This window comes from Salmo salar, chromosome 25, assembly GCF_965601325.2.
Source record: "Salmo salar chromosome 25, fSalSal1, whole genome shotgun sequence".
Lineage (NCBI taxonomy): Eukaryota > Metazoa > Chordata > Actinopteri > Salmoniformes > Salmonidae > Salmo > Salmo salar.
This window is the reverse complement of record NC_138315.1, coordinates 12,723,328-12,745,373: the sequence shown is the minus strand read 5'-3', so window position 1 is coordinate 12,745,373 and position 22,046 is coordinate 12,723,328. Positions and strand designations below refer to the sequence as shown.

Below are 22,046 nucleotides of genomic sequence, written 5' to 3'. Positions count from 1 at the left end.
AAAATGGCTTTAAATGTATAGGGAGGTAACAAACATTTCAGCTTCAACTGAGGGACTTATGAGACCGAACATTGTTCATAGTCTCTCTCTCTTTCTCATGAGACAGTACATCAAATCAATCAAATGTTATTTATCACATGTTTCATAGACAACAGGTGTAGACTAACAGTGAAATGGTTACTTACAGGTCCTTTTCCAACAATGCAGAGTTGAAGATAAAATGTTAATAAAAAATATAAATAGTGACACGAGGAAAAAACTACACAGTGAATAACAAATAAAAATAAAGAGTAAAAACAACATGGCTACATATAGGGGAGTAGAAAATAACATGGCTATATATAGGGAGTAGAAAATAACATGGTTATATATAGGTAGTAGAAAATAACATGGTTATTCATAGGGAGTAAGTCAAAAGTTTGGACACACCTAGTCATTCAAGGGTTTTTCCTTTATTTGTATTATTTTCTACATTGTAGAATAATAGTGAAGATGTCAAAACTATGAAATAAAACATATGGAATCATGTAGTAACCAAAAAAGTGTTAAACAAATCCAAATATATTTAAATTTGAGATTCTTCAAAACAGCCACCCTTTGCCTTGATGACAGCTTTGCACACTCTTGGCATTCTCTCAACCAGCTCCATGAGGAATGCTTTTCCATAAGTCTTGAAGGAGTTCTCACATATGCTGAGCACTCTTTGGCTGCTTTTCCTTCACTCTGCGGTCCAACTCATGCCAAACCGTCTCAATTGGGTTAAGGTCGGGTGATTGTGGAGGCCAGGTCATCTGATGCAGCACTCCATCACTCTCCTTGGTCAAATAGCCCTTACACAGCCTGGAGGTGTGTTTTGGATCATTGTCCTGTTGAAAAAATGTTTTTGTCCCACTAAGCGCAAACCAGATTCGATGGCGGATCGCTTCAGAATGCTGTGGTGGCCATGCTGGTTAAGTGTGCCTTGAATTCTAAATAAATCACAGACAGTGTCACCAGCCAAGCACCCCCACACCATCACACCTCCTCCCCCATGCCTCACGGTGGGAACCACACATGAGGAGATAATCCATTGAACCTACTCTGCGTTTCACAAAGACATGGCGGTTGGAACTAAAAATCTCAAATTTGGACTCATCAGACCAAAGCACAGATTTCCACTGGTCTAATGTCCATTGTTCGTGTTTCTTGGCCCAATGAAGTCTCTTCTTATTATTGGTGTCTTTTAGTAGTGGTTTCTTTGCAGCAATTCGACCATGGTCTTATTCACACAGTCTCCTCTGAACAGTTTAGATGTGTCTGTTACTTGAACTCTGTGAAGCATTTATTTGGGCTGGAATTTGAGGTGCAGTTAACTCTAATGGACGTATCCTCTGCAGCAGAGGTAACTCTGGGTCTTCCTTTCCTGTGGCGGTCCTCATGAGAGCCAGTTTCATCATAGCGCTTGATGGTTTTTGCGATTGCACTTGAAGAAACTTTCAAAGTTCTAGAAATGTTCCACAATGACTGACCTTCATGTCTTAAAGTAATGATGGACTGTTGTTTCTCTTTGCTTATTTGAGCTGTTCTTGCCATAATATGGACTTGGTCTTTTACCAAATAGGGCTATCTTCTGTATACCACCCCCTAAATTGTCACAGCACCACTGATTGGCTCAAACGCATTAAGAAGGAAAGAAATTCCACTTGTTAATTGAAATGCATTCCAGGTGACTACCTCATGAAGCTGGTTGAGAGAATGCCAAGAGTGTGCAAAGCTGTCATCAAGGCTAAGGGTCGCTACTTTGAAGAATCTCAAATATAAAATATATTTTGATTTGTTTAACACCTTTTTGGTTACTACATGATTCCATAAATGTTATTTCATAGTTTTGATGTCTTCACTATTATTCTACAATGTAGAAAATAGTAAAAATAAAGAAAAACCCTTGAATGAGTAGGTGTGTCCAAACTCTTGACTGGTACTGTAGGTAGGGGTAAAATGACAACAGAATAGATAATAGACAGTAGCAACAGCAGCAGCAGCACATGTGAAAGTGTGTGTGTGTGTGTGTGTGTGTGTGTGTGTGTGTGTGTGTGTGTGTGTGTGTGACCACATGTGCGTGTGACCACTTGCATGTGCAGATCTGGCAGTGTGGCGGCTCGCTGGAGATTATAACATGTTCCCACGTGGGTCATGTGTTCCGGAAGGCCACCCCATACCGCTTCCCTGGGGGCACGGGTCAAGTCATCAACAAGAACAACAGGCGATTGGCCGAGGTGTGGATGGACGGCTTCAAAGACTTCTTCTACATCATATCACCAGGTACGCTACCCCACTTCCGTTTTTAACCTGTTGTGTGTGAGACTGTGTGTGCATAGTCAATGCCAGGTAGTCCGGGTATGCATTCGAGGTAGTCCGGGTATCCATTTGATAAGTGACTATATCTTCAATTCCAAGATTATAGGTTTGAAACACAATGTGGTCAGGATTATTTAATGTGTTTTTGAAAGAATGATCTATTTCTGTTTTTGAAGCTTTCTCAACTAGAGGATATTCTTTACAGGAGGACCTATTCAGATCTACTGTACACCCAGAGATGGCACAGAATGTTCTGGGAACCAATAATGTTGCCATGCTGACTATGTATGCATAATTGATTAATAAAATCAATAAGCTATTTGCTTAGTGAGTAGGTGATTTCGGTAACTATTGTATACTTCTGACGCCTGCTACAATGGCTTACCCATTACCAAACGCTTACCCTCTTGCACAGCTTTCATCAAATCCCATTCGTAATGGAAACGTTTTGTTGGGTTTAACGTCAAATGGCACCCATTTCATTGATGTTCGTATTCCTCTCTTATATTATTTCTTATTGTTGTAGTATTGTCGAGAAGGAACCTGCAAGTAAGCATTTAGTTGAACGGTGTTTACCATGTATATCCTGTACATACAACACAACTAATAACTTGAAACATATGGTGTGTGTGTGTGTGTGTGTGTGTGGTGTGTGTGTTGGGGTGTCAGTGTAAGTATGTGTGAGACTGTGGGTAAAGTACAGTGTGTGTGTGTGTATAGAGTCAGTGCAACAGAGGTAACCATTTGCAGGTAACAATTTGATAAGCTATTTAGAAGTCTTGTTCAGAAGTCTGTTCAGGGTCCTGTTGGTTCCAGACTTGGTGCATCGGTACCGCTTGCCGTGCGGTAGCAGAGAGACCAGTCTGTAGCTTGGGTGGCTGGAGTCTTTGAGCCTTTTTTGGGCCTTGATGTCAGGGAGCTCGGCCCAAGTGATGTACTGCGCAGTATGCACTACCCTCCGTAGTGCCTTGCGGTCGGATGCCAAGCAGTTGTCATACCAAGCGGTGATGCAGCCGGTCATGATGTTCTCAATGGTGCAGCTGTAGAACTTTTTGAGGATCTGAGGACCCATGCCAAATATTTTTAGCCTCCCGAGGGGGAAGAGGCGTTGTCGTGCTCTTTTCACGACAGTGTTTTTCAGAGAGAGGGAGAGAGAGAGAGAGAGAGAGAATGCCTCCAAATGATCCAGGTGACCAGACACCCACCAATGTAGTGATTTCTATATGAAAACATGCACAGTATCCTCACAAGTGCAAGTGAACTGCTCAATATTATCCTTGGGCTTAGAAGAAGAAAACTGTGGCATCTGCCCTTTTCTCTGGCTCTTCAGCCCAACAAACCCATTACTGACCCCCTGACATGGACCACGACAACAGTAACTCCATCCTAAAGCCCATAGGTCTTCTGCCCTAGTCCTTGTCCAGTGATTTTGTCAGCAATTACTGCTATACGGTCTTCACACTCACATACAATGGGTCTGTAGAGACATGGTCAATAGTGTTGAGCAAAAACAAGAGTGCTCTATTCTTTCATTCCTGTTTCCTGTAAAACATATGTTTACAGTTTTTGGGGGGGGACATTAATGGAGATTAATCGATTAGCCTACTTAAACTTTTGTTGAGTTATTACATATGTATTTTAAATGGACAAATAAGTATGAATACAGTATACAGTATTGCAATCCACAAGTGACAGTGCTAAGAGCTTACTGCAACAGCGGCTATGTAGTGCACCATTCTATAGCTAGAGGACTCCTGATATTTTTGTCTTTATCTGTTGCGGTCCAGTACTTTATTTTTTGCTAGCTAGGGCCATCTACTTGAAGTACCGCCCGTCTTCCCAGTAGCCTACTTGGTGTGTGAACTGCTGACTGCTCATATCCTGCAGATGATTGTTGACACATCAACCAGGATCGAGGGGCAGGGCAATTTGTGACTTGTTTGGTAATCAGTGGCTGTATTGGAGGGGGAGTGGTTTCTCCTCTCTGAGGCAATCAACAATTAGTACAGGCGGTTGTGCTCTTCACCCCTGCTAGGCAATTAGAAATGAGTGCTAGTTCTTCAGTCTCCACTGGTTTCTAAGCGGCGGCCGTATTAGCGGTGGTCTCGTCGCTCAAACAGAGACCGTTCTGCCGAGTTGTTCGAGGAAGGAAAGAGTATCTTACCTATTTATGTTCTGAACTCATTTAGCTTTTTTGTTGTTGTATTTTTGGTAACTACAGTATGTGTTTTCTATACCTGTACACTCCTCTCCCTTTAGGCTTTATAGACGCTCCCCACACCTTCGCTACATCCCTTCTAATTTAGTGTACCCTGTGCGCACAACCTCTGTGCAATTTTGGGTCTCTGGCAGCGTTTGGAACTGCCGATCTGCGGTCAAGAACGCAGAGTTCATCTCAGCCTATGCTGCCATTCAATCCTTTGATTCGTTTTTTTTTTTGGGGGGGGGGGCGCCCTGACGGAGACATGGATAACCCCAGAGAACGCTGCTTCTCCATCTGACTACATTTTCTCTCATTGTCCGAGAGCATCTGGTCGTCGCGGTTGTGGCACAGGGCTACTAATTTCTCAAAACTGGAGATTTTCCCTTTCATTCCCCTCTCTCAAATCCATCTCCTCATTTTAATTATATGCTGTCACTTGTCCACTCAGGCTTAACATTGCTGTCATCTATCGCCCATCAGGTGCCCTGGGAGAGTTCCTCAATGAGCTTGACACCTTGATAATTCTAGGTCCTCTCTATACACCAAGTCACTCGGCTACATCGTGTCCTCAGATGGTCTCTATCATTGCTATGCGGATGACACTCAATTACTTTTCTCCTTCCCTCCTTCTGTCACCCAGGTGGTGACGCGCATCTCTTCGTGCCTGACAGATATCTCATCTTGGATGTCGGCCCACCACCTCAAGCTCAACCTCTACAAGACTGAGCTTCTCTTCCTCCCGGGTAAGGCCTGCCCGCTCAAAGACCTCTATCTAGCTACTGTTTATAGGCCTCCTGGGCCATATGCAGTGTTCCTCACTGAGTTCCCTGAATTCCTATCGGATCTTGTAGTCATAGCAGATAATATTCTAATTTTTGGTGACTTTAACATTCACATGGAAAAGTCCACAGACCCACTCCAAAAGGCTTTCGGAGCCATCATCGACTCAGTGGGTTTTGTCCAACATGTCTCTGGACCTACTCACTGCCACAGTCATACTCTGGACCTAGTTTTGTCCCATGGAATAAATGTTGTGGATCTAAATGTTTTTCCTCATAATCCTGGACTATCGGACCACCATTTTATTACGTTTGCAATTGCAACAAATAATCTGCTCAGACCCCAACCAAGGAGCATTAAAAGTCGTGCTATAAATTCTCAGACAACCCAAAGATTCCTTGATGCCCTTCCAGACTGCCTCTGCCTACCCAAGGACGTCAGAGGACAAAAATCAGTTAACCACCTAACCGAGGAACTCAATTTAACCTTGCGCAATACCCTAGATGCAGTTGCACCCCTAAAAACTAAAAACATCTGTCATAAGAAACTAGCTCCCTGGTATACAGAAAATACACGAGCTCTGAAGCAAGCTTCCAGAAAATTGGAACGGAAATGGCGCCACACCAAACTGGAAGTCTTCCGACTAGCTTGGAAAGACAGTACCGTGCAGTATCGAAGAGCCCTTACTGCTGCTCGATCATCCTATTTTTCCAACTTAATTGAGGAAAATAAGAACAATCCGAAATTTCTTTTTGATACTGTCGCAAAGCTAACTAAAAAGCAGCCTTCGCAAATGGAGGATGGCTTTCACTTCAGCAGTAATAAATTTATGAACTTCTTTGAGGAAAAGATCATGATCATTAGAAAGCAAATTACAGACTCCTCTTTAAATCTGGGTATTCCTCCAAAGCTCCATTGTCCTGAGTCTGCACAACTCTGCCAGGACCTAGGATCAAGGGAGATACTAAAGTGTTTTAGTACTATATCTCTTGACGCAATGATGAAAATAATCATGGCCTCCAAACCCTCAAGCTGCATACTGGACCCTATTCCAACTAAACTACTGAAAGAGCTGCTTCCTGTGCTTGGCCCTCCTATGTTGAACATAATAAACGGCTCTCTATCCACCGGATGTGTACCAAGCTCACTAAAAGTGGCAGTAATAAAGCCTCTCTTGAAAAAGCCGAATCTTGATCCAGAAATTATAAAAAACTATCGGCCTATATCGAATCTTCCATTCCTCTCCAAAATTTTAGAAAAAGCTGTTGCACAGCAACTGACTGCCTTCCTGAAGACAAACAATGTATACGAAACGCTTCAGTCTGGTTTTAGACCCCATCATAGCACTGAGACTGCACTTGTGAAGGTGGTAAATGACCTTTTAATGACGTCAGACCGAGGCTCTGCATCTGTCCTCGTGCTCCTAGATCTTAGTGCCGCTTTTGATACCATCGATCACCACATTCTTTTGGAGAGATTGGAAACCCAAATTGGTCTACATGGACAAGTTCTGGCCTGGTTTAGATCTTATCTGTCGGAAAGATATCAGTTTGTCTCTGTGAATGGTTTGTCCTCTGACAAATCAATTGTAAATTTCGGTGTTCCTCAAGGTTCCGTTTTAGGACCACTATTGTTTTCACTATATATTTTACCTCTTGGGGATGTCATTCGAAAACATAATGTTAAATTTCACTGCTATGCAGACGACACACAGCTGTACATTTCAATGAAACATGGTGAAGCCCCAAAATTGCCCTCGCTAGAAGCCTGTGTTTCAGACATAAAGAAGTGGATGGCTGCAAACTTTCTACTTTTAAACTCGGACAAAACAGAGATGCTTGTTCTAGGTCCCAAGAAACAAAGAGATCTTCTGTTGAATCTGACAATTAATCTGGATGGTTGTACAGTCGTCTCAAATAAAACTGTGAAGGACCTCGGCGTTACTCTGGACCCTGATCTCTCTTTTGAAGAACATATCAAGACTGTTTCAAGGACAGCTTTTTTCCATCTACGTAACATTGCAAAAATCAGAAATTTTCTGTCCAAAAATGACGCAGAAAAATTAATCCATGCTTTTGTTACTTCTAGGCTGGACTACTGCAATGCTCTACTTTCCGGCTACCCGGATAAAGCACTAAATAAACTTCAGTTAGTGCTAAATACGGCTGCTAGAATCCTGACTAGAACCAAAAAATTTGATCATATTACTCCAGTGTTAGCCTCCCTACACTGGCTTCCTGTTAAGGCAAGGGCTGATTTCAAGGTTTTACTGCTAACCTACAAAGCATTACATGGGCTTGCTCCTACCTATCTTTCCGATTTGGTCCTGCCGTACATACCTACACGTACGCTACGGTCACAAGACGCAGGCCTCCTAATTGTCCCTAGAATTTCTAAGCAAACGGCAGGAGGTAGGGCTTTTTCCTATAGAGCTCCATTTTTATGGAATGGTCTGCCTACCAATGTGAGAGACGCAGACTCAGTCTCAACCTTTAAGTCTTTACTGAAGACTTATCTCTTCAGTAGGTCCTATGATTAAGTATAGTCTGGCCCAGGAGTGTGAAGGTGAACGGAAAGGCTGGAGCAACGAACCGCCCTTGCTGTCTCTGCCTTGCCGGTTCCCCTCTTTCCACTGGGATTCTCTGCCTCTAACCCTTTTACAGAGGCTGAGTCACTGGCCTACTGGTGTTCTTCCATGCCGTCCATGGGAGGGGTGCGTCACTTGAGTGGGTTGAGTCACTGACGTGGTCTTCCTGTCTGGGTTGGCGCCCCCCCCCCCCCTTGGGTTGTGCCATGGTGGAGATCGTTGTGGGCTATACTCGGCCTTGTCTTAGGACGGTAAGTTGGTGGTTGGAGACATCCCTCTAGTGGTGTGGGGGCTGTGCTTTGGCAAAGTGGGTGGGGTTATATCCTGCCTGTTTGGCCCTGTCCGGGGGTATCATCGGATGGGGCCACAGTGTCTTCTGATCCCTCCTGTCTCAGCCTCCAGTATTTATGCTGCAGTAGTTTATGTGTCGGGGGGCTAGGGTCAGTCTGTTACATCTGGAGTATTTCTCTTGTCTTATCCGGTGTCCTGTGTGTATTTAAATATGCTCTCTCTAATTCTCTCTTTCTCTCTTTCTGTCTTTCTCTCGGAGGACCTGAGCCCTAGGACCATGCCTCAGGACTACCTGGTATGATGACTCCTTGCTGTCCCCAGTCCACCTGGCCGTGCTGCTGCTCCAGTTTCAACTGTTCTGCCTGCGGCTATGGAACCCTGACCTGTTCACCGGACGTGCTTGTTGCACCCTCGACAACTACTATGATTATTATTATTTGACCATGCTGGTCATTTATGAACATTTTAACATTTTGACCATGTTCTGTTTTAATATCCACCCTGCACAGCCAGAAGAGGACTGGCCACCCCTCATAGCCTGGTTCCTCTCTAGGTTTCTTCCTAGGTTTTTGGCCTTTCTAGGGAGTTTTTCCTAGGGAGTTTTTCCTAGCCACCGTGCTTCTTTCACATGCTTTGCTTGCTGTTTGGGGTTTTAGGCTGGGTTTCTGTACAGCACTTTGAGAATATCAGCTGATGTACGAAGGGCTATATAAAAATAAATTTGATTTGATATCACGCTGACAACTCCACAATCTCGCCCTCCCAGAGTGCAAAGAACCTTGGCGTGACCCTGGACAACACCCGGTCGTTCTATGCAAACATCAAAGCAGTGGCTCGCTCCTGCAGGTTTATGCTCTACAACATCCGTAGAGTACGACCCTACCTCACACAGGAAGCAGCGCAGGTCCTAATCCAGGCACTGGTCATCTCCTGTCTGGACTACTGCAACTCTCTGTTGGCTGGGCTCCCCACTTGTGCCATCAAACCCCTGCAACTTATTCAGAACACTGCATCCCACCTGGTTTTCAACCTTCCCAAGTTCTCCCATGTCACCCTGCTCTTCCGCACACTCCACTGGCTTCCAGTCGAAGCTCATATCCACTACAAGACCATGGTACTTGCCTAAAGTGCAGCAAGAGGGACTGCCCCTCCCTACCTTCAGGCTATGCTCAAACTCTATACCCCAATCCAAGCACTCCGTTCTGCCACCTCTGGTCTCTTGGTCCTCCCACCCCTACGGGAGGGCAACTCCCGCTCAGTCTAAGCTCTTCTGTCCTGGCATGGCACGCCAATGGCGGAACCAGCTTCCCCCTGAAGCTAGGACAGTGGAATACCCCCCCACTGTTCTAGCTCTGACTTTGCTGATATACTTTTCCTCAATAAAGTAGCTGTTTACTATGCCTGTATGTTGTCCCACCTGTATGTTGTCCCACCTAACTTAAGATTAATGCATTAACTAAGTCACTCTGGATAGGAGCATCTGCTAAATTACTCAAATCGAAATCGAAGTCCATTTTAGATTTTGTTTTCCATTTCAAAATAACTGTGCTCTTTTGGTTTCCATCAGCAGTTCCCAATGTGATTTTCAAACTCAAATTGGAATCATTGATTCTCTCCAGAAAGGCTGTGAAGCCTGCTTATCAAGAGGGAGCAAAGGCTCAAGCCATGTGGGACATCACATTGATCTGCAGGCGGCTCTGATTATATTATATGATCTTAGCTTGATTTCCAACATCCTCAAGCCATTTCTATGCTTATTTTACTTTGTAGAGTGGAAGGGGACTTTGTGGCCTGTACAAGGTTGCTGAGTTAAGAGACTGGATGCATCTCATTTGGCTCCCTATTTAGTTCACTACCTTTGACCAAGGACCCTTTAGGGCTCTGGTCAAAAGTAGTGCACTATAAAGGGCAAGCACTTGGTGAAGTCACTCTCAATTGGCTTAGTGCAAGGGTATCAAACTCAATTCCTGGAGGGCCAAGTGACTGTGGGTTTGCGCTCTTCCCTTGTACTTGATTGATGAATTAAGGTCATTAATTAGTTAGGAACTCCCCTCACTTGGTTGTCTAGGTCTTAATTTGGCACGAATTGAAAGGAAATAACAAACCGGTAGACCCACGGCCCTCCAGGAAGTGAGTTTGACACTGCTGGCTTAGTGCTTACACAAACATACTGCTAGGAAAACTGGCATTTTTCTGTAAGTATATCCTAAGTTCCAAGATTATAGAAGGTTTGAAACACAATGTGGTCAGAATTGTTTTAAGTATTTTTGATAGCTTCAAAAATAGAAATACATAATTCTGTCTAAACTAGAGGATATTATTTTATAGGAACTACTGTACAGTTCTACTGTACACCCAGAGATGGCACAGAATGTTCTGGGAACCAACAATGCTGACTACATATACGTAATTGATTAATAAAATCAATAAGCTATTTAGTGAGTCGGTGGTTAGTGAATACCTCTGACGTCTGCTACAATGCCTTACCCATTACCAAACGCTTACCCTCTTGCACAGCTTTCATCAAACTTTTTGTTGGGTTTAACGTCAAATGGCACCAATTTACTTTATGTTCGTACTCTGATCTTTTATTTCTTGTTGCAATGTCGAAGGAACCTGCAAGTAAGCATTTCATTGGATGGTGTATACCATGTGTCGTATGTACGACTAATACAACTAATAAAACTTGAAACATAACTTTATGGTCAGACCATATGCTTAATGCAGTACCCAACATAGACCGAGCCACCGCTGAGGTGTACCTACCCTCATCTGGAATCAAACATTCTTTAAAAGTCCACTATTGACTAGATTGTGTACACGCTAGAATCGGCGTCCAAATGAGATATAATGCAATTGAGAGTGATCCAATCCATATGGCTTACTGTAGGACTTCATAAGTTGCAATTCCTTAGTCATAGCATGGTGCTTATATGGTTGTATAATATTGTAAGGCTTGTATATTGATGTAATACATTTGGTTGCATAATTCAAACAAATGGATATCAAAGGTAATCATCCAATCTAAAACCAACACGTGTAAAATACCTGTTTTGCTACACAATAGAATATAAATTCTACAATACTACACAGAAACTGCAGTATATAAATGTATTGTAGTCATACACTGAGTATACAAAACATTAAGCACGTTCTTTCCATGACAGACTGAACAGGTGAATCCAGGTGAACGCTGTGATCTCTTATTGATGTCACTTGTTAAATCCACTTCAATTAGTGTAAATTAAGGGGAGGAGACAGGTTACAGAAGGATTTTTAAGCCTTGATACAATTGAGACATGGATTGAGTATACTACTCGCCAATGTCCAGTCTCTTGACAACAAGGTAGATGAAATTCGAGCGAGTGTTGCCTTCCAGAAAGACATTAGAGATTGTAACATTCTCTGTTTCACGGAGCCATAGCTCTCTCGGGATATGTTGTCGGAATCGGTTCAGCCACCGGGCTTCTCCATGCATCGCGCCAACAGGGATAAACTCCTCTCTGGGAAGAGGAAGAGCGGGGATGTATGCTTCATGATTAACGACTCATGGTGTAATCATAACAACATACAGGAACTCAAGTCCTTCTGCTCACCCAACCTAGAATTCCTTATAATCAAATGCTAGCCATATTATCTCCCAAGAGAATTCTCATCAGATATCGTCATAGCAGTGTACATTCCCCCTCAAGCAGACACCAAGACGGCCCTCAAGGAACTTCACTGGACTCTATGTAAACCATATATCCTGAGGCTGCATTTATTGTAGCTGCGGATTTTAACAAAGCAAATTTGAGAACAAGGTTACCTAAATTCTATCAGCATATTGATTGCACTATGTGCGGGTGTAATACACTCAATCACTGCTACTCTGACTTCCGCGATGCATACAAAGCCCTCCCCCGCACTCCCTTTGGTAAATCCGATCACGACGCCATCTTGCTCCTACCGTCTTATAGGCAGAAACTCAAACAGGATGTACCAGTGACTAGAACCATTCAACTATGGTCTGAACAATCAGAAGCCACGCTTCAAGATTATTTTGATCACGCGGACTGGGATATGTTCCGGTCAGCCTCAAATAACATCAATCTTGTTCCTGTACCCAAGAAGGCAAAGATAACTGAAGTAAATGACTACCGCCCTGTAGCACTCACTTCTGTCATCATGAAGTGCTTTGAGAGACTAGTCAAGGATCATATTACCTTCACCTTACCGGTCACCCTAGACCCACTTCAGTTTGCATACCGTCCCAACAGGTCCACAGACGATGCAATTGCCATCACGCTGCACACTCAGAGTGTGGTGTCAGAAAAAGAACCTCTCACTTAACGTCAACAAAACAAAGGAGATGATCGTGGACTTCAGGAAACAGCAGAGGGAGCACGCCCCTATCCACATCGAAGGGACAGCAGTGGAGAGGGTGGAACGTTTTAAGTTCCTAGGTGTACATATCAGACAAACTGAAATGGTCCACCCACACAGACAGTGGGATGAAGAAGGCGCAACAGTCATCCAAAACCCTGACATACTTTTACAGAAGCACAATCGACAGCATCCTGTCAGGCTGTATCACAGCCTGGTACGGCAACTGCACCGCCCTCAACCGCAAGGCTCTCCAGAGGGTGGTACGGTCTGCACAACGCATCACCTATGGCAAACTACCTGCCCTCCATGACACCTACAGCACCCGATGTCACAGGAAGGCCAAAAAGATCATCAAGGACAACAACCACCCGAGCCACTGCCTGTTCACACCGCTATCATCCAGAAGGCGAGGTCAGTACAGGTACATCAAAGCTGTGACCTGAGAGACGGAAAAACAGCTTCTATCTCAAGGCCATCAGAATGTTAAACAACAATCTCTAACTCAGAGAGGCTGCTGCCTACATTGAGACCCAATCACTGGAGACTTTAATAAATGGATCACTAGTCACTTTAAACAATGCCACTTTAAATAATGCCACTTTAATAATGTTTACATATCTTACATTACTCATAAGTGTATATACTGTATTTTATACCATCTATTGCACCTTGCCTATGCCGCTCGGCCATCGCTCATCAATATATTTATATGTACATATTCTCATTCACCCCTTTAGATTTGTGTGTATTAGGTAGTTGTTGGGGAATTGTTAGATTACTTGTTAGATTTGTGTGTTTTAGGTAGTTGTTGGGGAATTGTTAGATTACTTGTTAGATATTACTGCACTGTCGGAACTAGAAGCACAAGCATTTCACTACACTCGCATTAACATCTGCTAACCATATGTATGTGACCAATACGATTTGATTTGATTTGTGTATGTGTGCCATTCAGAGGTTGAATGGGAAAGACAAAAGATTGAAGTGCCTTTGAACAGGGTATGGTAGTAGGTGCCAGGCGCACCGGTTTGTGTCAAGAACTGCAACACTCAACAGTTTCCTGTGTTTATCAAGAATGGTCTATCATCCAAAGGACATCCAGCCAACTTGACACAACTGTGGGAAGCATTGGAGTCAACACTGGCCAGCATCCCTGTGGAACACTTTCGACCCCTTGTAGAGTCCATGCCCCGAAGAATTGAGGCTGTTCTGTGGGTTCCTAATATTTGGTATACTCTGCATACGTGCACTTTATTAAAGGGATTCACCCAAATGACATAATGACATATTGGTGAACTATCCCTTTAAGAATGGCAAAAAAAAGGCCTAAACTAAATAATATTAACATGTGTAATACAAGGATCAAAGACCATTAGGCCAACCAAATACATTTTACGATGTTCATTGGAGCCTCTTAAAGCAACAGAGAGAATGGGTGACAGACTGCCAAAATCCTAAGCCATTAATTCCCCCAAAAGCTTACACTGACATATTTAGTCGGAAAATGACCTCAATGCTGAGCGCATGTGCCAAACCGGATAAAACCATTTCAATTCAACTAAGAGCATAAGTAACTCGTATGTACTGTAACTTCAGGCACTTGTGATGGAAATGAGTCTGGAATCGAGAAGGCCACATCACTTTTTAGCTTCTTTCTGGCGGAGGTTCCGCCCCAATTCCAACCTTGAAAGCAGCTTAGCGGGCCACTTGTAAACCTGCTTACTGGAAAGGGCATGTCGGGAAATACTGGGCCAAAGAAGGAAAGGACACTCCTGTGGATAAGCTTGATTAACCAGGGATACAAAAGATCCAACTGTTGGATAGCCAACAGTTGGATCAAGGCATAGTTTATCCCAAATGGTACCCTATTCCCAATAAAGTGCACTAGTTTCAACCAGAGCCCTATGAACGCCAGTCAAAAGTAGTGTACTATATAGGGAATAGGGTGCCATTTGAAACTCAACCATTTTCTCATTCTCAAGTGTTTTTCTCTTAATTGTGCACTCAGGCTGAGTTTCAACACGTTTATTAGTAACTCCATTGCTTTTCTTTGAAGTTTACTTTGGTGTTTGTTCTCCAAACTTCCCAAAAGTAATAGCATGAGAATAGTGTCATTTGTATAGGACTACTGTGTTTACATCGGACAATTACTTGTTTGAATTGGACTACCGTGTCGAGCTGGCAAATCTGTGTCAAATAAAATGTCTGTCTAGCCTGAGTCATGGTGACTGTTTCGCAGGGCCACAAACCCACATCTACAGAGCAAATGCTATAATGTATGTTTGATTAGGTTTCAAGACTATAGTATTAAATCCATTGGCTTCTATGGAAGTCATCAGTTGTGCTTGTTTCACCAACCATCAGTGCTTTGTCTATGTCTATATTTATTTATGTCTGAAGTATGCTTTTGGTGTTGTTGTTTGTGTCTTGCTGGTGAGAAACCTAATTTCACCTCATGGGATTCATAAAGTTTATTCAATTTCGGGCTCACCTCTGAGAGCAGGCAGCAGTGAGTGGTCCTTCCTGTCGTCACATTTGTTACATTCACTGAAGTAGAGCAGCAGGAAGACATCCACAAGCACCCAGACAAGCGAGGTGGTGAGCACCACCTTACAGTATACGAAACGCCGCATCGGCCCCCCGTGACGTGACGGCAGAGAGGAATCAGCAGGCTGGCCCCTGACAGAAAGCAGGAACTCTGGAGACTAAACAAGGTAACGGAGGGGAGACACACCAGGATGTCATCCCACTACATAGAGAGGAGAGAAAAACACACAGACCTGGTTAGAAAGAGAACTTTAAGAAATGAAAAGAAAACATTTAATTGATGAAATGTTAAGAATGAACATTGTGACAATGAAACTGAGGAGAATTCATTGATTTCACCATACAGCTTCCACCACAACAGCTAACTTCCTTTGAACATGTCTTTTTGTATGGAACACAGTTGTTGACAATGACTTGGTATTTATTCCATTTGAGAGAAAAGCAGAAAGCTAATTCATTCCTCAGAGAGTCTGCATATCATCTGTGGTTTATTGGCGGATTTGCCTAGACCAGGCAGATAGATTTCAGTCCAATGAGAATGTTTGTGCGGAGCATAAATCTCAATGGAATGAAATTAATACCTCACTAGTATTCCACATGAAAAAAACACAATTTGCTATGTAATGTGACTTTCTCTAAGGAGAATTATTGGTTTACAGAGGCAACAAGCTGCATTCAATTCTCCCTGTATGAAACTGTGTGTGTGTGTGTAAAATCACAATAGATGTGCTGGACAAGACCGTTCTAAAAGAAGCAGTCAGAAGAGAATAAATAGACAATGTAAACAAAATGGACACTCTTTTCATAATATGAATTCATATCTACCTGACAACTTTGGTACGATAGTGATGGATTAGATCACAACTGAAATAGAGCATGCTTTGTACGTTTTATATTTTCCTCCTACAAATGTTAATCTCCAATCCAATGTAATGATGTACAAGAAGGTTGTTTTGACTGAAAGGTCTGCACTATGGTACTTTACCTTTAAATGTCCTGTAAAGCAATAAGAGCTATCTATGATCCCAAAGTCTTGCGTTTTCATTTCAGGGAGAAATTAGATCATATTAATGGCATAAAAGGCTATCAAATATTTCTGTCTTACACACAAATTCTAGTATTGGAGTGTTCTGTGGGGCATTGAGTTTCCATAAACGCGGTCACATAACCACACGCAAAAATACAACTGAAAACAGAAACCCCCTTGGTGTACGTTGAAGTGGTGTGTGTGGGTGTGCATTTTTGTTTACCCACACCGTCCTCCAATATGCTCAAGGCCCTATGCCAATGGGTGGTTCTTAGGCTCATCCCCAGAAGGAAATCTGACTATCCCATTTCCTTATCATTCTCCTGCAGCGTAGTACAGCGTAGTGCACCGTAGTGCAGTCTTTGCGCTCACAACATCCCTCTCTGCTTCCTGTATATGTCCATCCCAGTAGATGACAAGCCTGTTCTGAATTAACTGTTATCTCTTCCAAAAACAAGCCTGGTCGTCCAGTCATGTTTATTAGTAGTATCACAGCCCTGTTAACAACAGTCACACTGACAATAGTTCATCATTGACCGCTTTCTGTCATAAGTAGGCCTACAAAGCTTAACCAAAATTACAGGACATCTAAGGTGGGACGTTCGCCCCAAAATGGCCTTGAGAATGGCAGTGTAATAAACGAAAGACTCCTTCGTGTGCAATGTTGTCATCCGTTGCAGTGGACTTTCCCAAACCTTACAAATGTATAGATTCCGGTGATAAGGTATTCCAATCTAAATCGAATCCTCTGTTTCTAAAACATCATGAATCTGATTGAAATGAAAGAGACCAACGCCTAGTAACACTAGACCCTGAAACCTTACTCCGTGCTACTTTCATCATATTGAATTCTATGCTAATTTCTGCAACAAAAAAATCGGAACATGTCTGCTATGTTTTCCCGCGGCCATCTGCTTAGAACTGTCGAGTGCAATGTTTGGGTCTGGTGCCACCAACCAGGCTGGAGGCGACGCTCGCATTCCCCCTCTGAAGCGGCTGGGTCATTAGTCCAACCATCTGCACGGATGAATATTTCCTGTCTGTTGAGCAGTGCACTACAACAAGGTCTCTCCCCTCATTACAGCATACATTTCAGCTGAAAACACTTGTCGAAACAACACAAACCTTATTGACCGTGGCGACTCTTTGACGCTTTAACCCACGGGCCAGAAGTGTTACATTTTTTGGCACCTCTGACACTGACAGTTACTGTTTGAATGTATCCAAACTCCTACTCATCAAACAAGGCTGCTCTAAAGTTCAAACAATGGCAATTCAGCTCTAATGTTCTCTATCATTTCTGACGGGTTTATTCTGGAATCCCAGATGCAGAATTATCTGAAGTACATGATTCTTCACTCAAGAAGCAGACTGAACTTCTCTTGTGTACAGGGAATTGAATACAAGCTCACTTAGGTACACTCCAGGGCCACTGATATAAGCATTATGACAGGGAGCACTTTGAGCACAATCTTTTACAATGTTCAGAAAAGGATAAATCAGCACAAATCGTCCAGCGTTAAGGCATTCAGGGTACAGGAAATGATTATCAGGATGGACTAGACGGCTGATCCTCTTAAGTCCGTCCGCCGCGCCGATCCAATGGGGTGCTGGGACGACGTCAATAACAAAGGGAAGAGGTGGGCTGTGCTACTAAAGTACATGAGGGAATACTTCAGTGGCATATCTATTGGGCAGGGCCCCACAACCCTCATCCTGGAGATACCGTCCTGTTCAGTCCAGCCCTAACCCAACATACCTGATTCAGCTATTTAAGGTCTTGGTGAGCAGCTAATTAGTCAAACCAGGTGTGCTTCGGTTAGCCTCACACTATCATCCCGATCTCGTGAACTTAGGGAGTGAACGTTATTTATAATAAGGGTTACATGGAGAAAATCGGACCTCTCTGAAATGAAAATGGATGACCAACCATTAAGTAAGAAATATTTGACCTACACCCTCCCTGAACGCTTGAAAAAAAAAACAAGTGACCTTCCTCTATACCCAAAATAATAATTAAAACCTAAAGTGGATAGCAGAGAACATGTCTACCATTTAGCTTCACTTCTTGGACAGACCAGAGCCTTAGATATGCAGTTTTAGAAACGGTTCTTTGTCCTGTAAGCATCAGGCTACATGGCAACGCATGAACTTTGATAGAGCACAGGGCTGTGGGCCAGAAGGTTGTGGGTTCGCATACCACGTAGACAAGAGTAGGGGTGGAAAGATCATCATATTTGCAGGTCCAAGAAAAATGGCCTTTTATAAACATTTCATGCAATTCTACATAATTTTACATAAAGGCAGAATATTTTTTAATACCACACAAATTTACCGAAATGACTGGCTAAGAATGGACAGAGATATAGGCCAATGTGTTCATCTTATCATATTTCTCCAATGCTAAATCAGTGTGTCTTGTCTGCAATAAAACTGTCCCTTTTTGGCAAATAATTAAATCTGAGACTTCATTAGGAATCTGAGCATGGTACTTCCAAAAGTGAACCTACCCAGACAGAGTAGACCTAGTGACACTGCTGGCTACTCTTCTTCCATGGCTTAACCCAACAAGAGAGGGTCACAAGGGTTTCCCTAAAAACTGTCTGGGTTTAAACATCTCCTACTGTACAGAAAGTGAACAGCTTAATCAATTGATACTGAGAGAATTAGATTACTTCTCAAGCAAAGTCAAAGTTTTGGTCTCCTCGGCTATAGAAGGATGTAGCTTCGCGCTCTCATTCTCAAACTGAACAGAACATAAGCTATAGGCCAGTCCGCGCGCAAGAGTACATTATTTGGACTAGGCCTAATCATAGATTATTTTCGGAAGAAGCCTTTGACTTCTCCTGAACTACCACCATAGACCTACACAGCACAGCCATTGGTTAAGGCAGCACACAAAACGTTTTGAATCAGCAAGATCAGAGTAGGCCGGGGCTCAGGGTTGGAATATCCCTCGCAGTTTATAATGCAGCCTAGTTGTATTTACATCATCCCAGCAGCTATCTTAGAAATATAACTTTGCTCTATGCTTCCCCCGAGCATGCATTTCTTAGCCTATAGGCTATGGATCATTTGATTGAGACCACACTAAATAGCCTCTAGGCGCATGCCCAGCGGAGAATCAGAGATGAGGGGAGGCATCGGCCACACATCGATATATAGCCTAATAAGCAACAAATTCTAAAACACTGACAAATATGAACATTTCATAATTTACAAAGTACATGACCCTCCCCTGGACTATATTGAAAAAATACTAAACCCTCCCCTTGGACTGAAATTGAAAAAGCATGACCCTACCCCATTTTCCTCCAGGTACCCATTCTGTGCATTTATATCCATCCCAAGCTCATGAGATCAGGATGGTAGTACGAGGCTATGCTTTATTAGGGTTGGACTGAAAACCTAAAGGACGGTAGATCTCCAGGAAGAGGATGTAATGTAAGTATAGTACCACTCTATTCATCGAGACCATTATGAAGTGAGAGACAACCCACAGGGTGTGATATGGTGGAAAGCCAAGCACACACTCCCCTTCACTCAGCAGCAGACAGATAAATAGAGGCTAAAGGGAACATATTGATTCATCTGTTGTCTTATACAGCTGAACTGATCTAACAAATAGGCTAAGTGAGACTTAACTTGTTGACCTATTTGAGAACCCACTGGCTACTACTACTTCACTGTTACCAGTGTCTCACTGCAGGGGTGGGTTCAATTTGAATACAAGGCAGTCAATTCAGGAAGTAAACTGAAATTCCAATTCAATAATTAAAATAGGCCATCTGTTTTCAATGACTGTTCAATAAGTGAAGAGAAGCAAAAATAATAGCTATTTGTGTCAAAGATTTGCCCATTTTGAATGACCCCAACCTGGCCTCACAGCAATATATCTAAAGGTAAATTGCTAGAACAATTGAATGGCAAAATGTCATCCTCCACAACAATCTCGTCATTATGATGGATGAGTAGGGTATTGACTTCAAACTGCTGCAGAAGGACAGGTGTATGTCCAGGCTACAGCTCATTGATATCATTCCTACATTCAAGACTAAGATTTTCTAATTGGAATGCTTAGCAACAAAGTCACAACAAATATTGTAAATATAGCCTATATCAGCAGCAGGCAGATTTAAGACCTTACATTCCTGCAATATCTAATTGACAGTCTAGAATCTAGTAATTAATAGACGGAACATGCGATATTCCAAATGAACATTTCTCTGTAGCCATCTCTTATGACATTGTCTGACTGCTGAAAGATGAAAGCACGTCATTCAAGAAACATGTAATTTTGTACTATATATATATATATATATATATATATATATATATATATATATATATATATATATATATATATATATATATTATTCAATACTTACAGAAAATATGTCTTATTGTAATCAATTAATGGCACAATGATGTCTCGCTTGCCAGCAACGTGTTGCATAGGGTTAACAGCACTAATGTAATTCACTAATCATTTTTGAATGGTTGAAATGGTAAATCAAACTATCAATCCAAATGTTCCGCAGACGGAAAACCTGTATCTGAATGAAGAGCATCATTTTACGTCCCGATGATGTTGCTGGTTGGCAATCTTTATTGCTTGATACCTATACTCTTCGTTAGTCCGTCTTCAGAATGTACTGCAGTCGTCCCGACGCCACACGTAGACTACCGATATATTGCAGCCTAAACAAGTTCCCCTGTAATCTCTAACATTCTATGCAGCGCAAAATGATGTCTTTGTATGCACCTGTTCTCGGAAAGAATAATGTATAACGGGGTAACGGACAGGCGATACGTTCTGGTGCTATCTACCATGAAAACTATAGAGGCAATAGTCCGTTTTCTCATCCGTAATTGGTTGCAAGTCACGTCGATCAGGAAGCCCTGCTGATCCTGAGCATCAAGGGCGTCTGGTAAATGTATTTCTTTCAGTGTGTATCGTATGGGAAATAGCCTAAAGCACAAAACTCAAATACCTAGGTTACACACGGCATATTGAAGTATCCTACAATACATAATATAATATATTCGTTGTATGAATTATTTGTAGGCTATATCTGAAAATATAAGCAGTTTATACACAGTTAATAATTAGTTAATATGTAGGATGTATAACGTTAAATAGTCAGTAAATGGTTATAAAGTCTTTGTTCAAATTGTGTGATTGTCGTTTGGTGTTTCCAAATATTGAGTTGATATATGAACAATTCAAAATCAATTAAACCTAAATTAGGAGCAAAGTTTGCACTTTACAAACCAATATTACCCAGAAGAATGAATCATTTCTCAATCTGGCTCTAATTATCATCACAGCAAAACTGAACAGAAAATGTGTTGAGTGTGCCAGCATTGTAACCTATACCTAGGCTTACTATGTTAGCACAGCTCTGTTCTAATGCCACAACCTGGTCTCAGAGCATATAGTATTATTCTGTAAGTAAATCCGATACTCTCCATTTAGTATGTTACGTTTCGCATTGTATGTATTAATTTTTGGATGTCCATCACCCATTTCTTATGATATGTTAGGAATTACAATTTGTATTATTTGTTACACATTTGCAAAATATACAATATGTTACGAATTAGTCAAATGTACAATATGTTACCAATTTGCGAAGATATGATATGATACAAATTCTAGCTTGGTGGCTAACGTTAGCTAGGCTAGGGGTTAGGGTTAAGGTTAGGGTTAAGGTTAGGGGAAGGGTTAGCTAAAAGGGTTAAGGTTAGGGATAGGTGAAGGGTTAGCTAAAAGGGTTAAGGGGGATAGTTAGCTAACATGCTAAAGATGTGGCAAAGTAGCTAAAAAGTGGTAAGTAATTTTAAAGTTGCTAAAACGCTAAAGTTGTCCATGATGAGATTTGAACTCGCAACCTTTGGATGGG

The 22,046-nt window shown here is 42.2% G+C and overlaps 1 protein-coding gene across 2 annotated transcripts in view; it reads right to left on the bottom strand.

Moving 5' to 3' along the window:
* Positions 1–20,990, bottom strand: part of LOC106586166 (polypeptide N-acetylgalactosaminyltransferase 13) — a 55,465-nt gene extending 34,475 nt beyond the window's left edge. For both annotated transcript variants that reach the window (XM_082968888.1, XM_082968887.1), the window contains exons 1-2: positions 20,529–20,990; positions 15,058–15,315 (exon numbers count right to left, since the gene is read on the bottom strand). In XM_082968888.1, the coding sequence (XP_082825014.1) occupies positions 15,058–15,199 (142 nt within the window). In that variant the 5' untranslated portion in view covers positions 15,200–15,315; positions 20,529–20,990. The remainder of the gene's footprint in view (positions 1–15,057; positions 15,316–20,528) is intronic.
* Positions 20,991–22,046: the final 1,056 nt, after the last annotated feature.